This window comes from Macrotis lagotis, chromosome 1 (assembly GCF_037893015.1).
Source record: "Macrotis lagotis isolate mMagLag1 chromosome 1, bilby.v1.9.chrom.fasta, whole genome shotgun sequence".
NCBI lineage: Eukaryota > Metazoa > Chordata > Mammalia > Peramelemorphia > Peramelidae > Macrotis > Macrotis lagotis.
The window spans coordinates 450,726,732-450,751,004 of record NC_133658.1 but is presented as its reverse complement, the minus strand read 5'-3'; the positions used below and the strand labels follow the sequence as shown (position 1 = coordinate 450,751,004).

At 34.1% G+C, this 24,273-nt stretch overlaps 1 protein-coding gene across 4 annotated transcripts in view; it reads left to right on the top strand.

The window, feature by feature from the left end:
* The window catches only part of TRIM9 (tripartite motif containing 9), a 159,110-nt gene that overhangs the window by 49,838 nt on the left and 84,999 nt on the right, over positions 1-24,273 (top strand). For all 4 annotated transcript variants that reach the window (XM_074213468.1, XM_074213470.1, XM_074213467.1 and 1 more), the window contains exons 3-4: positions 10,164-10,286; positions 22,835-22,945. In XM_074213468.1, the coding sequence (XP_074069569.1) occupies positions 10,164-10,286; positions 22,835-22,945 (234 nt within the window). The remainder of the gene's footprint in view (positions 1-10,163; positions 10,287-22,834; positions 22,946-24,273) is intronic.

Genomic DNA, 24,273 nt, shown 5'->3' with positions numbered 1-24,273 from the left:
GAATCCACCTGGCCCCATGGTCCCAGACAGGCCATCCAATCCCAGCCCCTTGCAAGAAGTAAAAAAAGAAAATGTGTTATATCTGACTGCTCTCCCCCCATGGTCCATCCTTTCCTCCATCACTCACATCCCCACCCCTTCCCCCTGCTCCCCGCTCCTTCTTACTCCAGTTGTCTATACACCATTGAGTATATATACTGTTTCCTCTTCTAGCCACCTCTGATGAGAGCAAAGATTCCCTCATTCCCCCTTGCCTCTCCCCTTCCATATCATTGCAATAGCTCATTGTAATAAAAAAAATCTTATGTGAAATATCTTGGACTATTCCCCCTCTCCTTTTTCTTTCTCCCATTCCATTTCCCTTTTTTTTTCTGTTGACTCCATTTTTACACCATATTTTATCTTCGAATTCAGCTTTCTCCTGTGCTTCAACTATAAAAGCTCCCTCTACCTGCTCTATTAACTATGAGTATTATCAATGTCATTTTTCTAGACAGGAATACATGCAGTTCATCATCATTAAGTCCCTCATATTTCCCCCCCTCCTCCAATCTCCATGCTTCACCTGAGTCCTGTATCTGAAGATCAAACCTTCTGTTCAGCTCTGGCCATTCCAACAGGAACATTTGAAATTCCCCTGGTTCATTGAAAGTCCATCTTTTTCCCTGGAAGAGGACATTCAGCCTTGCTGGGTATTGCCTTCTTGGCTGCATTCTAAGCTCTTTTGCCTTCCAGTATATTGTATTCCAAGCCCTACAAGCTTCCAATGTAGTTGCTGCTAAGTCCTGTGTGATCCTGACTGCAGCTCTATGATATTTGAACTGTGTCCTTCTGGCTGCTTGTAATATTTTCTCTTTGACTTGGGAGTTCTGGAACTTGGCTATAATATTCCTAGGGGTTGGTTTTTTGGGATCTCTTTCTCGGGGGGATTGGTGGATTCTCTCCATTTCTATTTTGCCCTGTGCTTCTAGAATATCAGGGCAATTTTCCTGTAGTAATTCTTTGAAAATGATGTCAAGGCTCTTTTCCTGATCATGACTTTCAGGTATTCCAATAATTTTTAAATTATCTTTCCTAAGTCTGTTTTCCATATCAGTTGTTTTTTCAATGAGATATTTCACATTTTCTTCTAGTTTTTCATTTTTTTGGTTTTGAAGTATTGATTCCTGATTTCTGGTAAATTCATCAATCTCCCTGAATTCTATTCTTTGTCTGAAGGATTTGTTCTCCTCAGAGTTTTCTTATCTCTTTTTCCATCTGGCCAATTTTGCTTTTTGAAGCATTCTTCTCCTCAATAACTTTTTGAACTGTTTTATCCATTTGACCTAAGCTGTTTTTTAGCATGCTATTTTCTTCAGCATTTTTTTGGATTTCCTTGACTAAGCTGCAGACTTCATTTTCATGTTTTTCCTGCATCTCTCTCCTTCCTTTTCCCAGTTTTTCTTCTAACTCCCTCATTTGATTTTCAAAGTCTTTTTTGAGCTCTGTCATAGCCTGAGCCCAATTTCTGTTTTTCTTGGAGTCTTTAGATGCAGGAGCTTGTGCTTCCTCATCTTCAGACTGAGTATTTTGATCCTTCTTGCTCATTTGCAAAATATTTCTCAATAGTCTTCCTTTTGTTTCTCTGCTTGCTCATTTTCCCAGCCTGGGCCTGGTTTGGGGTGCTTCCTGAGCTTTTGGGACACTCCCACAAGGGTCTCAGTATGTGAGGCTGTGTCCTCCCTCTTGGTCTGTGAATGACCATAAGCACTCCCCTCTGCCATGAGGCTGAGATGGGGGGGGCCTGCTGTTCTATGGGGGGGCCTAGGCTTCGATCAGGATCTGAATGTGGTCAGAGCCCCAGAGTCCTGTTCCTGGGGCTGAGGACAGAGCTTGGCAGTCTCTCTTCACTCCCCTCCTTCAGCACAATGGGCTCATGCCCTGGGGGCTCCTGCTTACTGGCTCCATCTGCTTCTGTTTCCTGGTCTGGGGGAAAGACCAAGCTGCTGGCTGTTTGCCCTGAGGGCTGGGCTCCATGTGCTAGCTCTGGCAGAGGTCCCCCACTGTTCCCCCACTTTGTGCCAGGGGCTCCTTGAAGTGCAGCTCAGGAGACTCCCCTGCTGCTATGAGCTGTGACTTCCAGCACCCTGGGGCTGCCTCTGGGAGGCTGAAGTTCTTTCGCTCTGGCTGGCCACCCCTCTGGGGGAGGGGCTAACATTTCTAATACTATTTTATTTTTTCAATTATACGTAAAGACAATTTTCTGAATGTTATTTTATTTTTTTCAATTACAGGCAAAGATAATTGTCAGCATTCATCTTTTTTGTAAGCTGTTGAGTTCCACATTTTTCCTCCCTTTCTTCTCTCTCCTTCCACTTGATAGCAAGTAATCTGATATAGGTTATAAATATGCAATCCTTTTAAATATAATTCCATATTAATCATGTTGTGAAAGAAGAATCAGAACCAAAGGGGAAAATCCATGAGAAAAAGATAAACTAGCATAAGTTTTAAAAAGTGAAAAAAGTATGCTTTTGTCCACATTCAGATTCTATAGTTTTTCCTATGGATGTGAATGGCATTTTCCATTTTAGCTGTAAAAACAAGTCGCTATAAATATTTTTGTACTTGAAGGTCTTTTTCCTTTTTTTTAATGATTTCTTTGGAATATAGACCTAGTAATTGTATTACTGGATCAAGGGTATGCAGTGTGATTGTCCTTTTGTTCCAAGTTGTTATCCAGAATAATTCCATCAGTTCATGATTACACCATCAGTATATTATTCAAGAAATAATCAAGGAAAGCTGTCTTGATGTCCTAGACCCAGAGGGTAAAATAGAAATGGAAAGAATCCACTTATCATCCACTGAAAGAGACTCAAAAATGAAAACTCCCAGGAATATTTTATCAAAATTCTAGAACTCCCTGGTAAAGTAGAAAATATTGCAAGCAGTCAGAAAGAAACAATTCAAATATTGTGATAACACAAGATTTAGAAGCGTCTGCATTAAAGAATAAAAGGACTTGGAATATGACATTCCGGAGGGTAAAGGAGCTAGGATTACAAGCAAGAATCACCTACCCAGCCAAACTAAACACCATCCTTCAAGAAGAAAATGGATATTTAATGAAATTGTGAACTTTCAAGTTCAAAACAAAACTCAAGAGAAGCATAAAAAGGTAAAGGGAAGAGGAATCAGAAGAGATTCAATAAGATTAAACTTTTTACAACCTTCATGATAAGATGATACAATTCCCAAGAACTTTTTTTAATTAGGGCCATTAGGAGTATGCATAGAGAGCATGGGTATGAATTGACTGTAAAGGGATGATATCCCCACCCCACTCTCCAAATATTAAGGAGTAGGGGAAAAGAAGGGGAGTAGAATGGGGCAAATATTCTTACATAAAAAGAGGCAAAAAATCTTTTACAATGGAGGGGAAGAGGGGGTGGGTAGGCAATGTTTGAAGCTTATTCTCATCAGAATTGGCTCAAAAAAAGTACCAATTGGGTATAGAAATCTATCATACCCTATAGAGAAGAAAGAGAAGAGTGTTAAAAAAGCAGAAGCTGATGGAAGAGTGGATTAGAAGAACTCAGAAGCAGAACACTAGTGAGCAGGGCCAGGGTGGAAAGAGAATCAGAGTAAAGTAAAAACATAGAGAAATTGAATGGAGGGAATTTTTAGTTAATAATAATATTTGGTAGTCATATTATTTGATAAATGACTGTGAATGTGAATGGGATGAACTTCCTCCATAAAACAAAATGGCTATCAGAGTGGATAAAAAACAGAATTCTACAGTATATTCTTTACAAAGAAAGACACATGAAGCAGAGACATATACAGAGTAAGGTTAAAGGTCTAGAGGAAACTATTTTGCTTCTGCTCAAGCGTGTGGGGAGAAAGCAGGGATATCGATTATCTTATGAGAAAATGTAGAAGCAAAGAAAGAGATAATTAAAAGAGATAAGTAGGAAGACTACATTTTGCTAAAAGCAATATCAATACTAAACATTATTAAATATATATGCACCAAATGATATAGCATCCAAATTTTTAAAGGTTAAAGTTAAATGACTTATAGGAGAAAATAGACAGTAAAGCCATACTAGTGGAGTTCCTCAATTTGCTCCTGTAAGAACTAGAAAAATCTAACAAAAAAATAAACAAAAAAGAAGTTAAGGAAATTAATGGAATTTTAGAAAAGTCAAATATTAGAATCCTCTACAGAAAACTAAATGGAAATAGAAAAGAGTATAACTTTATTTCAGTGGTACATGGTATCTACTCATGATGCAGTGGATAGCGAAGTCAGAAGGACAGGAGTTTGAATTCAGCCTCATTTACTAGCTGTATGACCTTGGGTGAGTTACTTAAGCCTGATTGCCACATATGCAGAGTCATCTCTAGTTATCCTGATTCCTGTCTGGCTATAGGACTCAGATGATTCTGGAGGAGAAAGTGGGGCTGGTAACTTAGTACAGCACTCCCTCACTCTCATCTAATTCATGTATTTGTCATGGCATTTATCTTCCTGATGTCTTGGTCTTCTTCGAGAATGAAGGGCAACCATTATTATTATTATAACCAAGTCCTAGAATAAAGAAAAAAATAAATGCAGAAAGGAAAAAATAGTAAATGAATCTTGTTCAGATCATAATGCAATAAAAACCACATTCAATAAAGGACTGTGTATTCATAGATTAAAAACTAATTGGAAATTAAATAATTTAATCCTAAAAAATAAATGAGTCAAAGAAAAAACCCTAGAAATGATCAATAAATACATTAAAGAAAAAGACAACAATGATTCAACAAATATATGGAATGCAACAATTAGAGGGGAAATAAATGTAGAAAGATTAAATCAATGAACTGGACTACCAAAAAAAAAAACCTAGAAAAAGGAAAAATTTTAAATCCCATTAAATACTAAATTGAAAATCTTGAAAATCAAAGGAGGGATTAATAAAATTGAAATAAAACACCTGAACTAATACATAAAACTAAGACTTTACTTCTATAAAAAAACAATAAAATTTTATTTAAAAATGAAAGAAGAAAACCAGGCAAATCAGTGTAAAATCTAAAAATGGTGAATTCATCTGAAATGAAAATAACATTAAAGCAATTATTAGGAGCTATTTTGTCCAATTATATGTCAATAATCTTTACAATCTAAGTGAAATGAATGAATATTTACAAAAATATAAATTTCCCAGATTAACAGATGAGGAAATAGAATAACCCTATCTTAAGAAAAAAATTGAGTAAGCCATTAATGAATTCCTTCAGAAAAAAAATTCCCAAGACCAGAAGAGTTCACAAGAAAATTCTACCAAACACTTAAAGAACAATTAATTCCAATACTATATAAACCTTTCAGAAAAATAGATAAATAAGGAGTCCTTCCAAGTTCCTTTAATGACACAAATATGATGCTGATACCTAAAACAGGAAGAGCAAAAGAGAGAAACAAAGCAATAGATCAAATTCCCTAATAAAGATCAATGTAAAAGTTTTAAATAAAATGCTAGAAAGGAAATTACAGCAATATATTACAAAAATCATACACTGTGACCAGCTGGGATTTTACCAGGAAGGTAGACTTGGTTCCATCTTATAGAAACTATCAACATAATTGACCCAATTAATAACAAACCAATAGAAACCACAAGATTATTTCAATAGACATAGAAAAAACTTTTTTTTTCACAAAATACAACACCCATTCCATTTTATTTTTTTTATTTTATTTTTTATTTTATTTTATTTTATTTTATTTTATTTTATTTTATTTTATTTTATTTTATTTTATTTTATTTTATTATTTTTAGGCTTTTTCTAGGCAATGGGGTTAAGTGGCTTGCCCAAGGCCATACAGCTAGGTAATTATTAAGTGTCTAAGGCCCGCTTTGAACTCAGGTACTCCTGACTACAGGGCCAGTGCTCTATCCACTGCACCCCCTAGCCGCCCCACGCATTCCATTATAAAAAAATACTGGATAAGTTTAGTAATAAATTGAGTTTGCCTTAAAATGATAGGCAGTATCTATCTAAAACTATCAGCAAGCAAGCAATGTCTGTAAGGAGAATAAACTAGATGCCTTCCTAATAAGATTGGAGTGAAGTAAGGATGCTCATTATTACCACTTTTATTCAAAATTGTACTAGAGATGCTATAAGACAAGATTATATCTATATCTATATCTATATCTATATCTATATCTATATCTATATCTATATCTATATCTATATCTATATCTATATCTATATCTATATCTATATCTATATCTATATCTATATCTATTCACACACGCATCCATGTGTATCAATACAAGAAATTGTATTGAAGCATATGGTAGAGGCACTGAGGAAATAATACTATAACTTTTTGTGGATGATATGATAGTGTACTTAAAGAATCTTAGGAAATCAATTTAAAAAGTAGTTGAAATAACAAACACTTTTAGAACATTGCAGGATGGAAAATAAACCCATATAATTATTAGCATTTCTAAATATATCCAACAAAATATATCCAACAAAATCCAGATGCAAGAGCAAAATAATTGTTGATAGGGGCAACTAGGTGGAGCAGTGAGTAAAGCATTGACCTTGGAGGCAGGAGGACCAGAGTTCAATTCCAGCCTCAGACACTTAATAGTTACCTAGCTATGTGCCCTTGGGCAAGTCACTTAACCCCATTTCCTTGCAAAAACCAAAAATAATATAAAATGAAATATTGTTGGTAACATAAAATACTTGAGAGTCTTCCTGCCAAGACAAATTCATTATATGTTACACTGTTACAAAATACTTTTCACACAGATAAAGTTGCATCTGAACACAACTGGAAAAACATTAATTGTTTATGTGTAGGTTGAGCCAATACGTTAAAATTCTATTAATTTCCTTAGACAGTTAATTCCTTAGACAATTCTGCCTAAATTAATTTATTTATTCAGTGCCACACCAATCAAATTACCCCAAACTATTTTATAGAGCTAGAAAAACTAATAACAAAATTCATCTGGGAAAAACAAAAGGTCAAGAATATCAAAGGAATTAATGAAAGAAAAAATGTGAAGTAGGGTGATGTTCCTGTACTAGGTCTCAGATTGCATTACCAAATGCTAATCATAAAAACAATCTGGTACTGGTCAAGAAATAGAGGTGTAAACTGGTGGATTAGGCTCATTGTGCCTAATATATAGTAGTAAATTACCTTGGTAATTTAGTGTTTTATAAACCAAAATACCAAACTTTGGGACAAGAAATTACTCTACTGCAAAAACTGCAGGGAAAAATTAAGAAAGAACTTAGTAGAAACCAGGTAGGTCAAAATCAGTCTTCACACTATAAACTAAGATAATGTCAAAACGAATACATGATTTAAACATAAAGAGCAATACCAAAGGCAAAATAGAAGAGCATGGAATGATTTATCTATCAGGTCGATGGAGAAAGAAAGAATTTAAAACTGAACAAGAGATGGAGAGTTGTAATAAGAATAAGTGAATAATTTTAATTGTGCTAATTTTTATAAGATTTTGCATATAAAACCAATACAGCCAAGAACAGGATGTTGGGAAAATTTTTTTACAAGTGTCTCTGATAAAGCTCATTTTTCAAATAGAGAACTGAGTCAAATTTTTAAAAACACAAGTTATTCCCCAAATGATCAAAAAATCAAAAGAATATGAACAGGCAGTTTTCATATGAAGAAATCAAAGCCATCTATAACCACAAAAATACTCTTAATGCAAATTAAACACCTTTGAGGCATCATTTCATACTTTATAACATTGGCTAATATGAAAAAAGGGAAAATGATAAATGTTGATATGGAAATGGGAAAATTGAGGCACTAAAGCCCTGTTGGGCTTGGAAAGGATCCAGTTGTTTTGGATAATAATTTGGAAAGATGCCCAAAAGGCTATAAAACTGTATATCCTTTAAGTTAGAATACTACTAGGTTTATAATATAAGGAGATTTAAAAAAGAAAAAACCTAATTATACAAAAATATTTATAGCAGTTTTTTTGTGATAACAAAGAAGTGGAAATTGAGGAGATATTCATTAATTGGATAATTGTTGAAAAAGTTGTGTTATATGATTGGAATGGAATACTAGGAGCTATAAGAAAGGATGAGCAGTATGATTTCAGAAAAACCTGGAAAGACTTACATGAGCTAATGCAAAGGGAAATGAACAGAGCCAGGGGGATATTGTACCTAGTAATAGCAACATTTTTTGATGATTAATTCTATATGACTTAGCTATTTTCAGCAATACAATGACTGAAAAATACTTTTTACCTGCAAAAAAACCCCTAATAGAATCAGAATATAGATCAAAGCTTTTACTTTTATATTCTTTCTTTTTTGGTATATGGTTTCTTTTTAATCTATATTTTCTTCCATAACATGACTAATATAGAAATATTTTTGCATGATTACACATGTAACCTATATTTAATTGCTTGCCCTTTCAGGGAGGAGACAAGAAGAAGGGAGAGAATTTGGAATTTAAAATGCTTAAAAAGAATGCTAAAGTGTTTTACATGCAATTGGAAAAATAAGATATTATCCAAAAAACTTTAAATTAAGATACCTAGAACAAATGATTATTGTTAAGTATAAGGAAGTTGTTAAAAATGTATTGATATGTTCAAATTTTTACTCTGATAAAAATTATATCTAAGATTTAAACATTGGGGGAAAAGCAGGTTTTAGAATTTTATGTCGGTGATTGCCCTTTTATATTTCACATATGATTTTCACATAGGTAGGAATTATTATGGAAAAAACCTAGCTATATTAAACTGTTTTTAATTGTCAACCAATAATAAAATTAATTTAAATATTAATCAAGATAAAGATAAGGACTAAAATAAGAATTACACTCATTATTTCATTTTTTAGAGTAATGACTAGAGCACCAAGATGTTAATTTTTTTTTTTGCAAGGTAAATGGGGTCAAGTGGCTTGCCGAAGGCCACACAGCTAGGTAATTATTAAGTGTCTGAGGCTGAATTTGAAGTCAGGTACTCCTGACTCCAGGGCCAGTGCTCTATCCACTGCACCACCTAGCCGCCCCTAAATTTTTTAAAGGTAGAAGTTGAGCATAGGTATTCCTGACTTTGAAGTTTATTCTAAATATCATTAGAATGGCCATTTTTTACATATTTAAGTGTAATACCTAGGCTTGAAGTCTGGAGTTTTCTCTTTCTTCTTATTTTCCCTGAGTCTAATGATAACTTGCTTTTTCAAAGGGTAAAGTGAACAGAATCTTAGACTTGAAGTCAAGATTTACATTCGAATCCCACTTTTTATACTTTCTGTGTGACTATGACTATTCACTTAAATTACATTGAGGCTAGGTTTCTTCAACTGTAAATTGGGGATAGCACCCATAGTACTTACTTTGGAGTCTCAAATTGGAAAATATATGTAAAGATCTTTGAAAATCTTAAAGCATTTTAAGTCAGTTAATATTACTGTTAAGAAACTCCAATTTCTCTGTTTTCCAGCTCTTTTCTAATCTGTGAAAAGTACCCAAGCTTCTTCTTATGTATTTATCAATAGATTTTTTTTTCTGAGAGCATTCTATTATTTTTCAAGTCAGCATCTGCATTGTGAATCACAAATTAGGAGGTGTATGATTTCATGGTAAGGAAGAAATGGGAGATTATTGAGTTTTCTCTTTGTTGACATTTTCTAGTTTCCTTGGTAGGATTCATTTCCTTTTTCAGTGCCCAAATATTTATGCCAGCATTTTGTTATTGATATAAATGCCTATCAATTACCTCAACTTAATAAATTGACTTTAGGGGAAGTTTTTTTTTATCTCGGTTGAAAGATCTTAAAGGAATAATATTTTTTGGCAGATAGAGTTGTGTGTACTTATGCAAATTCTATATGGATTTACCTATATATGCATATATCTGCATATAAATAGATATGCTTGGGGTAGACACCATATAAACATATATACTCAGATAAATATTTATATACAAAAATGAATTATTTTCTGAAATACCTTTCATTCCCTTCCATAAGAATTTTGACAAAGTATAGGAATCAGAGGGCTTCATTTATTCTAATTTCCTTGGAGTATGGATGAGGTCCTAGAACCTCATGTCTGTGTTGAATGTGTTTGTTTTTTTGTATAGGAGAACAGTGTTGAATTTGAAGCCTGCCTGGTGGCCCAATGTGATGCTCTCATTGATGCTCTAAACAGAAGAAAAGCTCAACTGCTTTCCCGAGTCAACAAGGAACATGAACACAAGCTAAAGGTGAGTGCTGAGATCTGAGAAAAAGAAAAGAAAGAAAACAAGTTGGATCCTAGTTTCAACTGTTGGGATATTTTATTACTATTTTGAGACAGACCTCTCCTCTGAGAGAGGAATTCAGGACTCTGGTTTCCAGAAATATGAATCAAAGAAAATGAGCACATATCTGATTTATAATCATACTGGGCAAAAAAGAAAACTAAACAGAAGAATTTCCTGCTTCCATGAAAAATTCAATACTTGCCATAAATATCTGTAATTAAGTAGCTGATGATTTTCTGTCTCCTATTTGTTTAACTGTAGAATAATGATAGAGACAGAAAAAGAAAAGCATTTCCTCTCTGAGCTTGAATTTGTCCATGGAGAGAATAAAATTCCTTTTTCACTGCTACTTAAGATTTTTTCCTCTAATGTAAAACTGCACTTTTTCAACATACAACTGTTTCCTTGGGGTGTATGAGTTGTTCAAGGAGGAATGGCACCTCTGGTATGAGAACTTTTTGGATCCTAATAAGGGCTGTTCATCTACTTTTTTTGCTGTGTATGTGTCACTCAACTGTCAGCTATAGCTCCAAGAAGCTATAGCATTCAGTGCCTGTCCCAGGTAGACAGCAGCTGGGATAACAACCCATAGATGAGTTTGAGGGGTGTCTACCTCAAGCATATGAAAACTTCCTCCAGCTGAATGGGAAGATGAGAGCCATTCATTTCAATAATCACAAAGGTGGATGAAGCAGGCATAGTGGAGCGCTTAGAGTTTGGTCAGATATTGAAGACATCAAGTTAATCTGCTGCATCCCAGGCCATCACCAGTCATCTTGCTGTTGGACTTTGATCACTCTGGGAAAGAGAATGAGACTGATGACTTTGTGTAACTTTGCCTCATTTAATCCCAATTCACAGTCAATACTTTGTTGCATCATTGGTCCTCTTCAAAAATGAAGGACAAACAGCATATCCTTGAACTTGTATCCTTTCCTATATGACAAGACAGTAATTTTGTCATGATATAGTTTATTCATGTGCTTTTATGCATTGTAGTTTGGTCACTGAGAGCTCATTTGAAATTGTAGATAGGAGACTTTTTTAAAAATGTCCCCAAATAAATATCAATCAATTATTTAAGGATGTTGCATTAAAAGTTGAGTAGTTTACTTAAATCCTCAATTATTTGCTGTGATTAAAAATTTTGTCATGTAATTCCAAAAGACTTGTGACGGAAAATGCCATCCATATCTAGAGAAAGAATTATGAAGTCTAATTGCAGACCAAAATATACTGTTTTCACTTTTAAAAATTTGTTTTTCCTCATTTCCCCCCTTTGTTCTCATTCTTCTTCTTTTACAATATGACTAATATAGAAATATGTTTAATATGATTGTGCATTTATAAATTATAGCAGATTACTTCCTATGTTGGGGAGGGAGGAAGAATGGAAGGAAGGGAATAAAATATGGAACTCAATAGTCTTACAGAAATGAAGGTTGAAAATTATCTTTATGTGTAAATGGAAAAATAAATGCAAAAAAATTAAAAATCATGTCATGTTTAAGGTCTTCCAGTGAACTGTTTTTACATTTTATATGAAAGTGACAGATAACATCTTCAGCAGAAATTACAGATAATCTCTGAGTAGAGAAAATAAAATTGTATGTTTCAAAATTTTGAAAGAAATTGAAAGAAAGAAATTAGATTTTGCAATGATTACAGAGTAAAGATTATATGACTCATGTATCACTTCAAGGTTGAAAATCCTCAATGTTTTCTAAGTTGCTTGTAATCTTTATAAATTAAATTAATTTTTATTTTAAAATCTGCCTACCTTATCGCCCTACTAAGAAAGAATAAATAAAAACAAAAATCTTTGTTAAAAACCTGTAAAGTAAAACTATTACTGCATTAATCATATCCCAAAAAATTATGTGTTTAAATGTGTGTCCTTAATCTATCACCTCTCAGATGGTATAGATATCATGTTTTATAATGAATCTTTAGGAATTGTGGCTGGTGATTGAATTGATCAATTTCTTAATCTTTCAGAGTTGTTTGTTTCCCAATGTCTACTATATGTTTCTCTTTTGGTTCTGTTTAATTCTTCAGTCTTTACAAATCTTCACAGGTTTCTATGAAACTATCTTCTCATTTCTTTTAATACAATAATATTGTATCCTAGTCATATACCATAATTTGATCAGCCATTTCTAATACTCTCTAAGCTTTCAATTTCTAATTCTTCACCATGACAAAAAACTACTATAAATATTTTTGTGTTTGTGTTTGTGTGTGTGTATGTGTGTGTATGTCTTTTTCTTATTTGATCTCATTGAGACATACTTAATAATATTTCTTCATGGTAGTCTGAATAGAACCTGAATAGTTTTACTTTAGTCAAATAGATCCCTTGTAAGTCATAGAAAAAGTAGATTCCCAAGTATTCTGTGAACTAATGAACCCTACTTTGCAAATCAAAAAAAATGATTTAAAAAAATTCTTTTCCATTTGCCCTAGTGGTCCAAATTTCATTTATACTTTATATATCTAGTTTGTACGTGGCTGTTGAACTAATTGAATAGGAGCTTCTTGAGTATGTGAACCAGTCTATGTTTTTCCTTTGTATCTGTAGTATGATTAGTACAATATGTGTAAACATTAAAAGACTGACTTTTATCAAGAATGGGAAAATATCTAACTTTTTGAGGTCTTCATTGATTTCAAGCTTCTATTTTCTAGTTTGTGATCTAGTATTTTAATGTTTAATTCCCTAAAAGTCTGTTAGATGTTAATAGAAATAGTGACTAGACACTTTACAGAAAATAAAGGTACCTGAAAATACATTTTTTTCAACCAGAGTCCCTTCACATGGTAGATGTCAGAGTGAGAAATAATTGCAGAAAAGGTTTGGAAAATTTTTCTAGAAGAACACCAATTCATCTAGAAGAAGCCAATAGTTTAATGTGAAATAAAAAAAATTATCATGTATCTTTATGATTGATAAATAAATCTGGGAATTTCCAGTCAACCTTTTGAGGAACAGAATACATTCATCATTCATAAGATACTGTAGTAGGTGTTGGGGGGGGAAGTACAATGAAAACAGAAGGCATAATTGTCATCCTCAATGACTTTTCAGTCTAATGAAAAATATAGAATCAACATTTTAAATCAAATTTGGAAAGTAAGCAATAGAAATTTGTGAGATTTCTAAATTTTTGACTAATAAAGTGATTTAATATATTAAGACTGGATATTTTCAAACTGAGTTATAGTAGTAATGTACTTTCAGAAATAAGCTGAACTATGGTAGGAGCATAGGAATGAATCTCTTACATTCCTCACTTGATGTAATCATTACATCTGTCAGGGAGGAAAATGCAGATTTACTCCATGTATGCCTCTATTCTGATCTTTGTTGTTTGAAATGAAAACTATCACAAGTGGATCTAGTGTTAAGCAGTTTATAGATGCTGATAATGATTACCAGTTGATTCTTTTATACCATGGCTTATGGTTAGTCTTGTTTTATTTCCATTCCCATTCTATGATACTACTCTTTATCATCCTTAGCTACTTTCCATTTGTTTCTGGATTCTAGTTGGAAATCTAAATTATTATAAATAATAAGCAACTTAGCAGACTCTGAACTGTCACAGTCTCTTGAAACTAAAATTTTATTCTAATGTAATGGAGAATTCATTCTGTTTATTCATTCTAAACTAAAAAACTTTCAGTTTTATTTTGAAAAGGGATTTTAAAACCTCTTACCAGTAAACAACTTTCAGGATATTTTTTTTAGGTTTTTTTGTAAGGCAAATGGGGTTAAGTGGCTTGCCCAAGGCCACACAGCTAGGTAATTATTAAGTGTCTGAGACTGGATTTGAACCCAGGTACTCCAGGGCCGGTGCTTTATCCACTATGCCACCTAGCCACCCCCAACTTTCAGGATATTTTTAGCAAGTGGCCAGTAGAATATTGATATGACTGAATCTCAATAAAAAACAAATGAATAAATAAAAAATCAAACGCAACTTTTATTATCAATACCCTTCAAAGAAGGAAGTAGTTTTTACAAATACCTGAACTTTTAGAAAACTTTCTCTGTAGAAACATTTATTTATAAACTATTTTTTCTTCTTTCATTTTTCTGCTTTTATAAGTTGTGTATATAGTTCCTAACAATAAACCTAACAACATACATGCATAGTAAGTATTTCTGTAAAGAAAATGAAATTAGGGACAGCTAAAGTGGTGCAGTGGATAGAACACCAGTCCTGGAATCAGGGGGACCTGAGTTCAAATCCAGCGTCAGTTACTTTATACTTACTTAGAAATGTGACCTTGGGCAAATCTCTTAACCCCATTTCCTTGTTAAAAAAAAAGAAATAAAAAAATCCCAAAGAAGATGAAATTAGATTACAAACTAGTATCTCTCTTTATACTTAGTTGACCTTGCCTTTCTCCAACATATTCCTTCTCTATATTCCTATTCTCTCATTTGTCTTCAATTGCTTCATGTCTAGTGCTTACCTATAAACCTATAAACATAACTCCCTCACTTAATCCATATTTCATTCATAGGTAATTATTTTCCTACATTTCCTCTTTTATATGTAAATTCTTTGGTAAATCTGTCTACAATCTGTGTATCCACTTCCTCTTCTCTTATTGTCTTCATATCTCTTCAGTCTAGTTTCTCATCTCATCATTCTACTGAAACCATTGTCTCCAAAGTTATCAATATTTTATTAATTACCAAATCTAACAGCCTCAAAATCTGGACCTCTCTGGAAACCTGGACATTTTTGTTCTCTATCATCTTCTGGATATTCCCTTCTTTCTAGATTTTCATGACACCACTCTCTCCAAGGTTTATAACTTACCTGATCATTCCTTCTTTGTCTTCTTTTCTGAATCTAGCAGGCAATGTCTACAAACTGTGGATGTCCCACAGGGTTCTGTCTTGTCCTTTGTTTTCCCATACCTTTATGGCATTTGGTGATTCCATAATCTTTCAGAAGTTTAAGTATTATATCTATATAAAAAGCTTCTCAGTTCTGCTTAAACATGCCTAACCTCTCTCTAGTCACACATTTTTAACTACCTATTAGGCATCTCAACCTGGGTTTTTTTTTGGACATCTCAGACTTAATAGGTATGTCCCAAACTGAACTTATTAGTTTTAACCCAAAGCCATCTTTTTTGACCTAACTTTAGATTATAGTTAACAGTATACCTATCCTACCAGTCACCTAGGTTCACAATGTAGATTGTAATTCTCAATTCTTTATTCTTTCTCACCCTCCAGTTCCAATCTGTTGTCAAGTTCTTTTCATTCTATTTTCATATCTCTCATATATGACCCCTTTTTTCCTCTGACACTGCCACCAGACTAGTGCAACACTTTATTATCTCACACTTGGTTTGGAGTACTGTGGACAAATTCACTTAGCTGGGCAGTGTCCTTTCCAGGGAGGTACACATTGACAATGAGGTTTACACACATATTACCAGAGCTAGCTCAGTATTTGGGAGGCTCCTAAAGAAAATGTGGGAGCGAAGAGGTATTAGACTAACTACCAAACTGAAGGTCTACATTGTGCTGATCTCATTGCTATATGACTGTGAAACCTGGACAATCTTTCACTTAAACTATTATAATAAATTGATAATTGATCTTTTTGTCATAGAAACTAATGAGATCATCAAGAGAATTTGTTTACAGGAAGAAGTAAAGGCACAGGTGGGCAATAACTATGTTTAGTGAGTATGACTTGGATGAAGATCCTTGAGGTTATAAGTGACTCCACCTTCTCTCAAGGTAGGAAGAGAATCAGGAGAGAACAGTGACCTGAAAACCTATAGAGAAGAGAATATCAAGGGGAAAATGTTTTAGAAAATGTCAAAAGCTTGGTATCACAGTGTATTCTTATCAGTCCTGGAGTGAGGAAGACCTGCATTCATATCTCACTTCCCTCAACTGTAAAATTAAAGTAATAATAGCATAATGCCCCCCCCAGGGTTGTGAGGGTTAAATAAGATTACATTTATAAAGCACTTAGCTCAGAGCCTGGCACATAGCAGCCACTATATAAACATTAGTTTATGATTCTGATTCTGATTATTTTTTCTATTAGTTGTAAAGAAATCCAGAAAGATGAAATTTGAGAAAAGTTATTTGACTTTGTCAATTAAGAGATCATTGATAAGTTTAGTGAGAGCAAATTTTGTGGAATCATAAGGACAGAAGTCAGGTGGTAGAGAGTTAAGAAAATAAAAGAGGAAGTAGAGTCATTTATAACCTCAAGGAATTTAGTCACAAAAGGTAAAAGAGAAATGGGATATTACTAGGGAGAGAAAGATCAGGTGAGGGTTTTTGAAGATGGAAGAGAAATGGCATGTCTGTTTGTAGTAAAGAGGCAGCTTGTAGACCAGGAGAAATTGAAGACAAGTGAGAAAATGGAGATGATACATGAGACAATCTTATGGAAATGATGAGATGGAATAGGATCATTTGTTCAGGTAAAGGAATTTGCATTGGCAAGGAGAAGGGCCATTTCTCTCTGTGAGACAGGTGAGGGAAGAGATAGTGACAGAAGGTTTTAACCAGAGATAAAGAGCTGTGGAGTAGATCTTTTTTTTTCAGTAAAATATGAGGCAAGGTTCTTAGTTGAGAGTGGGATGAGGGGGATTCATGGTTTATAGAGATATAGAAAGATTTGGAAGAACAAATGTGGTGAGTGGGATGGTAAGTTTATTAGGGAGGGGTAGGATTGCCAAGCAGCAGTAAGATTCCATTTGAAACTACAAAATGTAAATATGTAACAGGATCAGTTAGAACAATCAAGTAATTTTCTCCCTCCTCATTTAGTAAAGTGACTGTAGGAGTTTAAGGTGGCAGATGGTAGAGTGTTCCAAGACTGGAGCTTGGTATGGCATATATTTTTTTGATATGATAAGGGGGTATGATAAGTCAAAATGAGGAAAGGAGGAACATGTGACTAACACAGGAATAACAAATACTTAAGGGAGAACTAAGAGGTTCATGAATTGGAAATTATGGTGTGGGCAAAGAGTAGGTTTTTGTATAGGAAAATAGAGGGAGAAATGGAAAGGCAGTAGGTTATGAGCATATAAGGTAATTTCACTTTTCCTAAACATGAATATAGTGCATTTGTGGTTGAGGGCAATAGCAATGGTATAACCATAATTCCAAACCTTAATTCTGTGTGTAGTTTAAGTAGAGAAAATAATACCATCTTTCTCACTGGGTCTACTACAAATTTATATTAAATTATCTCAAATGTGCCATCACTGATACTAGGTAATTCTATCATACTTCCCTTATTAGCTCATTATGTCATTCTCCTTAAGAATTCTTTCAAACATTTTCATCCCTCCTCAAATCTCCCTCCTCTTCCCAGTTCTCTCAGTTGAGAATCTTGTCTCATATTTCACATAAAATATCAAAGTCAATTACTATGAACTTCCTCTTTTCTTCTCTTCCTTATCTCCTATCATTTGGGAGCCTTATAAACTTTTTCCACTTTCACTTCTATTTCAAATGATGAAATGTTCTATTCCTTAATAAAACTAACCCCACTTCTTTTTCAAGCAATCCCAATTCACGCATCTCATCCAACAAATCTACCCCCTCCATCATCCCCAATCTTTTTCACTTATTTTCTTTTTTCTTCTTCTTTTTTAGATTTTTTTTGCAAGGCAAATGGGGTTAAGTGGCTTGCCCAAGGCCACACAGCTAGGTAATTATTAAGTGTCTGAGACTGGATTTGAACCCAGGTATTCCTGACTCCAGGGCCAGTGCTTTATCTACTATGCCACCCTTAGCCGCCCCTTCCACTATGCCACCTAGCTGCCCCTTTTTTCACTTATTTTCAATCTCTCTCTACTCACTCATTTTCTCTTGCCCATGTCTCCCCTATCCCAGAAAGCATTCACTTGATTCTTCCATTGCTGCTATCATTCCATTTATTCTCTGCCCCTTTTTGACTAAATTTCTCCACAGGGAAGTCTAAAATGTGTGACTCCACTTTTTCTCCTTTCGTATTATTCTTAATTCCTTATAAACTTGATTCTGATATTATTCCACTGAAACTGTTCCCACCAAAGTTACTAATGATCCTTTATTTGCCAAATTCAATGTCGTTTTATTAGTGCTTATTTTCTTTAACACTTTTGCAGCCTCTTGGTCACTCTGCTCTTTGATAATCTCCTCTTTAATAATATCTTCTCCTTTTTTCCTTTTTTTTGGGGGGGACACCAATATCCTGCTTCCCCACCTTCCTATCTGATCATTCTTTCCCATTCTTCTTTGCAGCATCCTCCTCCAGATCATCCTTCTAATCATAGATATTCTTCAGAGTTCTGTCCTAGACTCTCTTCTTTTCTCCTTCTATGTTCCTTCCCTTGTGATCTCATCAGTTCCCATGGTGTTAATTATCATCTTTATGCTGATGACTCTCAAATCTAGTTATCTTCAAACTCACATCTTCAATTACCTTTCAGATATCTCAAACTGAATATCTAGTAGATATCTTAAATTCAATATATTCAGAATAGAACTCATGATGCTTGAGAGATTCTTTTCTCCTCTTAGCTTTCCTATGCCTCTGTTGTGCAATATTGCTTTACTAAATTCAATCTATACACAAATCAAAAGACATTACCTATGCTATTTTTGCCTATCTGAAAGTCCTATGGTAATAGGCAAGTGATGAAATGACAGGTATGAATACACTGATTTTGTAATCCTATGTACAAATGTCTCAGAGTTTTTTTAAAGATCACATTGCTCACCTCATCAGAGCAGATATTCCAACCATGAAGATGTCAAAGAAAAAATTTTATTAAGAACTTGAACCCCTCATCACTCTGACAAAAGAAGATAGGCTTATAATTCTGGGTGACCTTAATGCAACAGTAGGTACAGACTAGCTGACATGGCAGGGAGTCCTTTGGGAAAAATGGAGGTGGAATCAACAGTAACAGTGATTACTTGTTATTGAAGAGTTGTGTATCTCATGGCCTCATCACCAATACTGTCTTCCATTTACCTAAATGCAATAAAACTTCATGCAAACAATGACATTTAATAGATTGTGTCATTGTAAGAAGAGAAAATCAGGATATGAGAATGACAAAGGTGAAGTGTGACACAGAATGATGGACTGATCATATACCTATCTTCTCCAAGATAAATAATTGCATTTAACAAAGAGATCCCAGGGAAAGATGACTGCCAGAAGACTTGATGTCAACAAATTAAAGCATTTCTTCTAGCATAGTTTGTTACTAATTTGGAGGGAAAATCAAATCAACACAAGGTTGTCAACAGTGGAGTAGAAAAGGAGTGAGCAGTTTGGTGTGTAGCACTGCATTTGCGCATCTGAATTAGAACTCTCACAAGCATCAAGATTAGTTTAACAAAAATGGTGGAACCTGCTAAATGAAAAAATGAGGTTTATCAGCAAGATAGTTCATCCATTTTTTAAGAAGGTAGTACTTAACTCCAACAAAAGTAAAGTGCAAGTGAAACTTAAAGAGATACAGGATTCTTGTCTCAGATGAATTCAGTAGACAGATGAATTCAGTTTTATGTTAATTTCAATAATCTAAAGTGCTTTTATTATGCCCTGAAGGAGATTTATGGCCCCAAGACATACGGTACATTTCAACTATTGAATGTTGATGGAATCACATTGATTATTGATAGGGACCTGATCCTAAAAAGAGATGACCTAAACACTTTCATAGTTCTCAATAGTCATCAATCAATGCTGAAGTCATTAATTGTATAGCTCAGATTGAAGTCAATCCTTCTCTAGTTGACTGTCCAACTGAAGAAGAGTTTTGAAGGCCATTAGGCTCCTTTCACAAGGCAAAAACATCTGGTCCTGATTCTCTTCTATCGGAAATTTACAAGAAAGAGGGTTCACTGCTAAGACAAAAGCTGGGTGAACTTTTTCAGGTTATATGGCAAGAAGAGGTAATCCTCTAGGAGTTCAAGGATACCTCCATTACCCATCTCTATAAAGGAAATAGCCTTATCCTGTGACAGTTAGGGTATGGGGAGGGTGGAATTTCTCTCTTAATCATTACTGGCAAGATTTTTGTCAGAATCCTCCTTAATAGGCTGATCCTTCAGCTTGGAAGATAGTCATCTACTTAAAAAACCAGCATGGCTTCAGAAAGGACTGAGGAACAGACAATATGGTGTTTGTTTCCCAACATTTTAAGAAGAAATACCAGTAGCAGAAAAGAAGTCTATTCACAACATCTGTTGATTTGACCAAGGCCTTTAATACTGTCAGTAATGAAGGTTTGTGGAAAATTATATTAAAATTTGGTACATCTGTATTGTATATCGATTTCATATCTGTATGTTAGTCTGGGTTCTGAATAATGGATGATGCTCTTGTGTTTTCACAGTAAAGCAAAGCTTTGTGTTAGTTAATTTCCCTGATTTTTATTTTGGTATAATGTTCTCAGCAATGTTGTCATAAACCTTCAATGAGGATGAACATAGTGTCAAGATCAAAATACTATAAGCCAAATCTAAAGTGGAAGGAGTGTTGGTGCATGATTTTTCCTCATTCACAGAAACTGAAATGCAAGTGAGATGCAACAAAGTATGGATTATATGCTGTTTGTGTTCATTTTGGCTTAATAATCAACAAGAAAACATAGGTTCTTCGCCACTCAAAATCACATATCCAAAAATGTAATCATCAGTTACAACAAATGGAAAGGGTTTGAATTCTGTGAATAAATTTATTTAATTTGGCATTATGTTTTCTAGGTATGTACATATAGATGATGAAGTTGATGCTCACAATGCCAGATAGCTCAGTATTTGGGAGGCTCCAAAGAAAAATGTGTGAAAGAAGAGATATTAGACTGCCTACCAAATTGAAGGTTACAGAGCTGTTGTGATGATCTCATTGTTGTATGCTTGTGAAACCTCAACAGCATACCAGTGTCATGCTAGGGAACTGAATTACCTCCATTTGATTTCTTAGGAAGTTTCTGAAGTTCACCTAGCAGGATAAGTTACCAAACACTAAAGGTCCTTTCTTGACTTAAACTCCTAAGCATTCAAACACTATGGCAAAGAGCACAATTTAGAAGAATTGATTGCATTATTTGAACCCCAAATGTATGTTTCCCTAAAACACTATTTTATGGAGAATTCATACAAGGCAAAGACTCACATGGTAATCAGAAGAAGTGACTAAAGGGCCCTCTGAAAAACTTTGGAATTGACTGTGGGACCTGGGAGGCATCTTCATTCTAATTGTTCATATGGACCAACTTGTGGTAGAGCATGTCAAGATAAACTGTATCTTGACTCCAGAAAAATAATGTCATTTTGGCCCTCTTTGAAAACCAACCAACCAATCAACCATGTTGTTGTGAGAATTTTTTCTTTCCTCTCATTATTTGGCACTTGGAGTCATTTCTCCTGCAAATTTTGGTTAGCTAAAAGTCTGACCTCTTCTGTTAATTTAGCATTTCCTGATAAAATCCAACTCAAGACATGAGGTAAGTCTCTTTGACATTCTTCAGATAGAAGATCTGAAATAGAAAAGATAGAAATCACCAGATGATTTATATTTGCATGTACATATGCATAATTCACAGAAAAGAGAGAAATGGAACAAAAAGTGGTTACTTTTAATGGAAATAATTGCTCACAATATCTTAGGTGTAAAAAAGCTCACAACCATAGAGCCCTATAATAATTAATATTATTCTTGACTTCCAACTTTTGGAATATAGTCCCATAGCTCAAGATGATGTTCAAAATGTCTCAACTATATTTTTATTAGTTATTAACAGTACAGAGGTCAAATTCAGTCTTCTCTATGCCTTTATCTGTCTTCTCAATTTCTTTCCAATAATCACTATTGACAATTTCTACAGAATAACAATTCAACTCCCTTTCTCTTCACAGACTACCCAGAATTGGATATGAAGTTGACACTGTTCAAAATCCTAAAGTTTTACATTAGCAATGATAATGTAGGTAGCAATGACAGTTTCTGATGAAACTGATTATTTATGATTTCAAGCTGGCTTTATTGGATTATGATTAAACAATAATTTTTAAAAATGGATGCAAAATATTTTGCATTTTTAGAAAAAGAATCAGCAAATGTTGGTTTTTCTTTTTCTAATTCTTGGGTTTTAGAAGACTGTGCTGGATGTACATTCCATGGAATATATGTAGTAATAGTGAAAGAAGAATCATGTGGATCTAAATTGATATATTGAGTCACTTCCTATAATTTGAGTTCTGAGTCACTTCCTATGGAGCAGAGACTATGTCTTGGTCCCCTTTATTACACTTTTTCTTGCTAAATGAAACGAGTATCAAAGTACCCAATTTGTCTTTATGTTGCTGCTCCTTGGAGACTATGACAGTAATAATTAATCACTAAGCTAGAATTGCTGAGAAGAAAATGCAAAAGTGCCCATACTTTAGAGCTGACTTTGCTAAAATTTTAACTATTTTGGAATATTAACTTGCCTTACAGGTGGTTCGAGATCAGATATCTCACTGTACAGTGAAATTGCGACAGACTACTGGTCTTATGGAATACTGCTTGGAGGTTATCAAGGAAAATGACCCCAGTGGCTTTTTGCAGGTGAGTATTCTTTGGTTTTTCAATTTTAAATATCCAATAGGACAGGGTCTAGGAATTCAAGTTCCATCTAATCTATTCCAAGATATATATAGCATAATCCACTTTAACATAATCCCATTTCATAACTTTCCTTTCAACTACCAGAAAATCATTGCCAGATGCTATGATTTGTAAAGAATGTTATATGGAGTAATATTTGCTGTTTAATTGAAAAAAGAAAAATTAAACTCCTCATAAGCCCATCATTCATTTAAATTTATAGCCTTTTGAAATCATAGTATTTCAGAAATTGTGGGGACTGTAGAAGTCATTAGTCTAACTTTAATTTTAGACTTGAGGGAACTGAGGTAACAATAAAAGAATTGAGTTGTAGTTCACAAGAAAGAGGGAGGTTTCTTTTAAGAGGAAATTGGGGTCTTTTATATAAATCAGTACATCTGGCTAGAATTGTTTTATCAAAAATATCCAAATCAAGGTACATTAATTTACTTTCTCAGTGCCAATTTTCTGGTCAATTAGTAGTTACTTGGTAATTTCAGAAGAAATTATCAGAGATAATATAATATATATATGTATATATATACATATACATATATATATATATGTATATGAAAGAGTGTTGGGAATAATAAATAAAATTTAAGTCCCAGATTTCTCAATTGCTAGTTGTACGATCCTGGGGAGTTGTTTTATTCCTGTTTCCTATTTGGATGTAGGTAGGTGGCACAGAGGAAAAAGTACTGAATCTGAGTTCTGATATAGTCTCTGACATTCACTAGTTTGTGACCTTGGACAAGTCATTTGAACTCTGTTTTAGTTTCTTCAACTGTCAAATGAGGATAGTAACAACAAGTGTCTGCACAGGCTTGTTGGGATGATCAAGTACAATAATGTTTGAAAAGTTCATAGCCCAGTTCCTGGTACCTAGTAGGTGCTATATAAATACTTGTTTTCTTCCTGTCCCTCTATGTTTCATTTTCCTCATAAAAAAAGAACAGTGAATATTATTTGTGCATTATAACCCTGATCAGGAAGAAAATGCCTAGTGAAAGTAGTGGGAATTATTAAAAATTCACATTTATGTAGTGCCACCACATTTTCCAAAATCCTTCATTTAATGCACCAACAAATATTATTAGTTTGTACAAGCATGATAGAGATGACAAAGATAAAAATGAAACAGTTTCTTGCCTCAAGGAATTTCCATAGGGGAGACATGATGCTCATATAGAGGTACATGCAAGATCCATACTAAAAAAAGTAAGCTTGTAAAGGCATGAGCATGTGAGGGGACTTGGAAATATCTGCTATAGAAAACTGAACTTGAA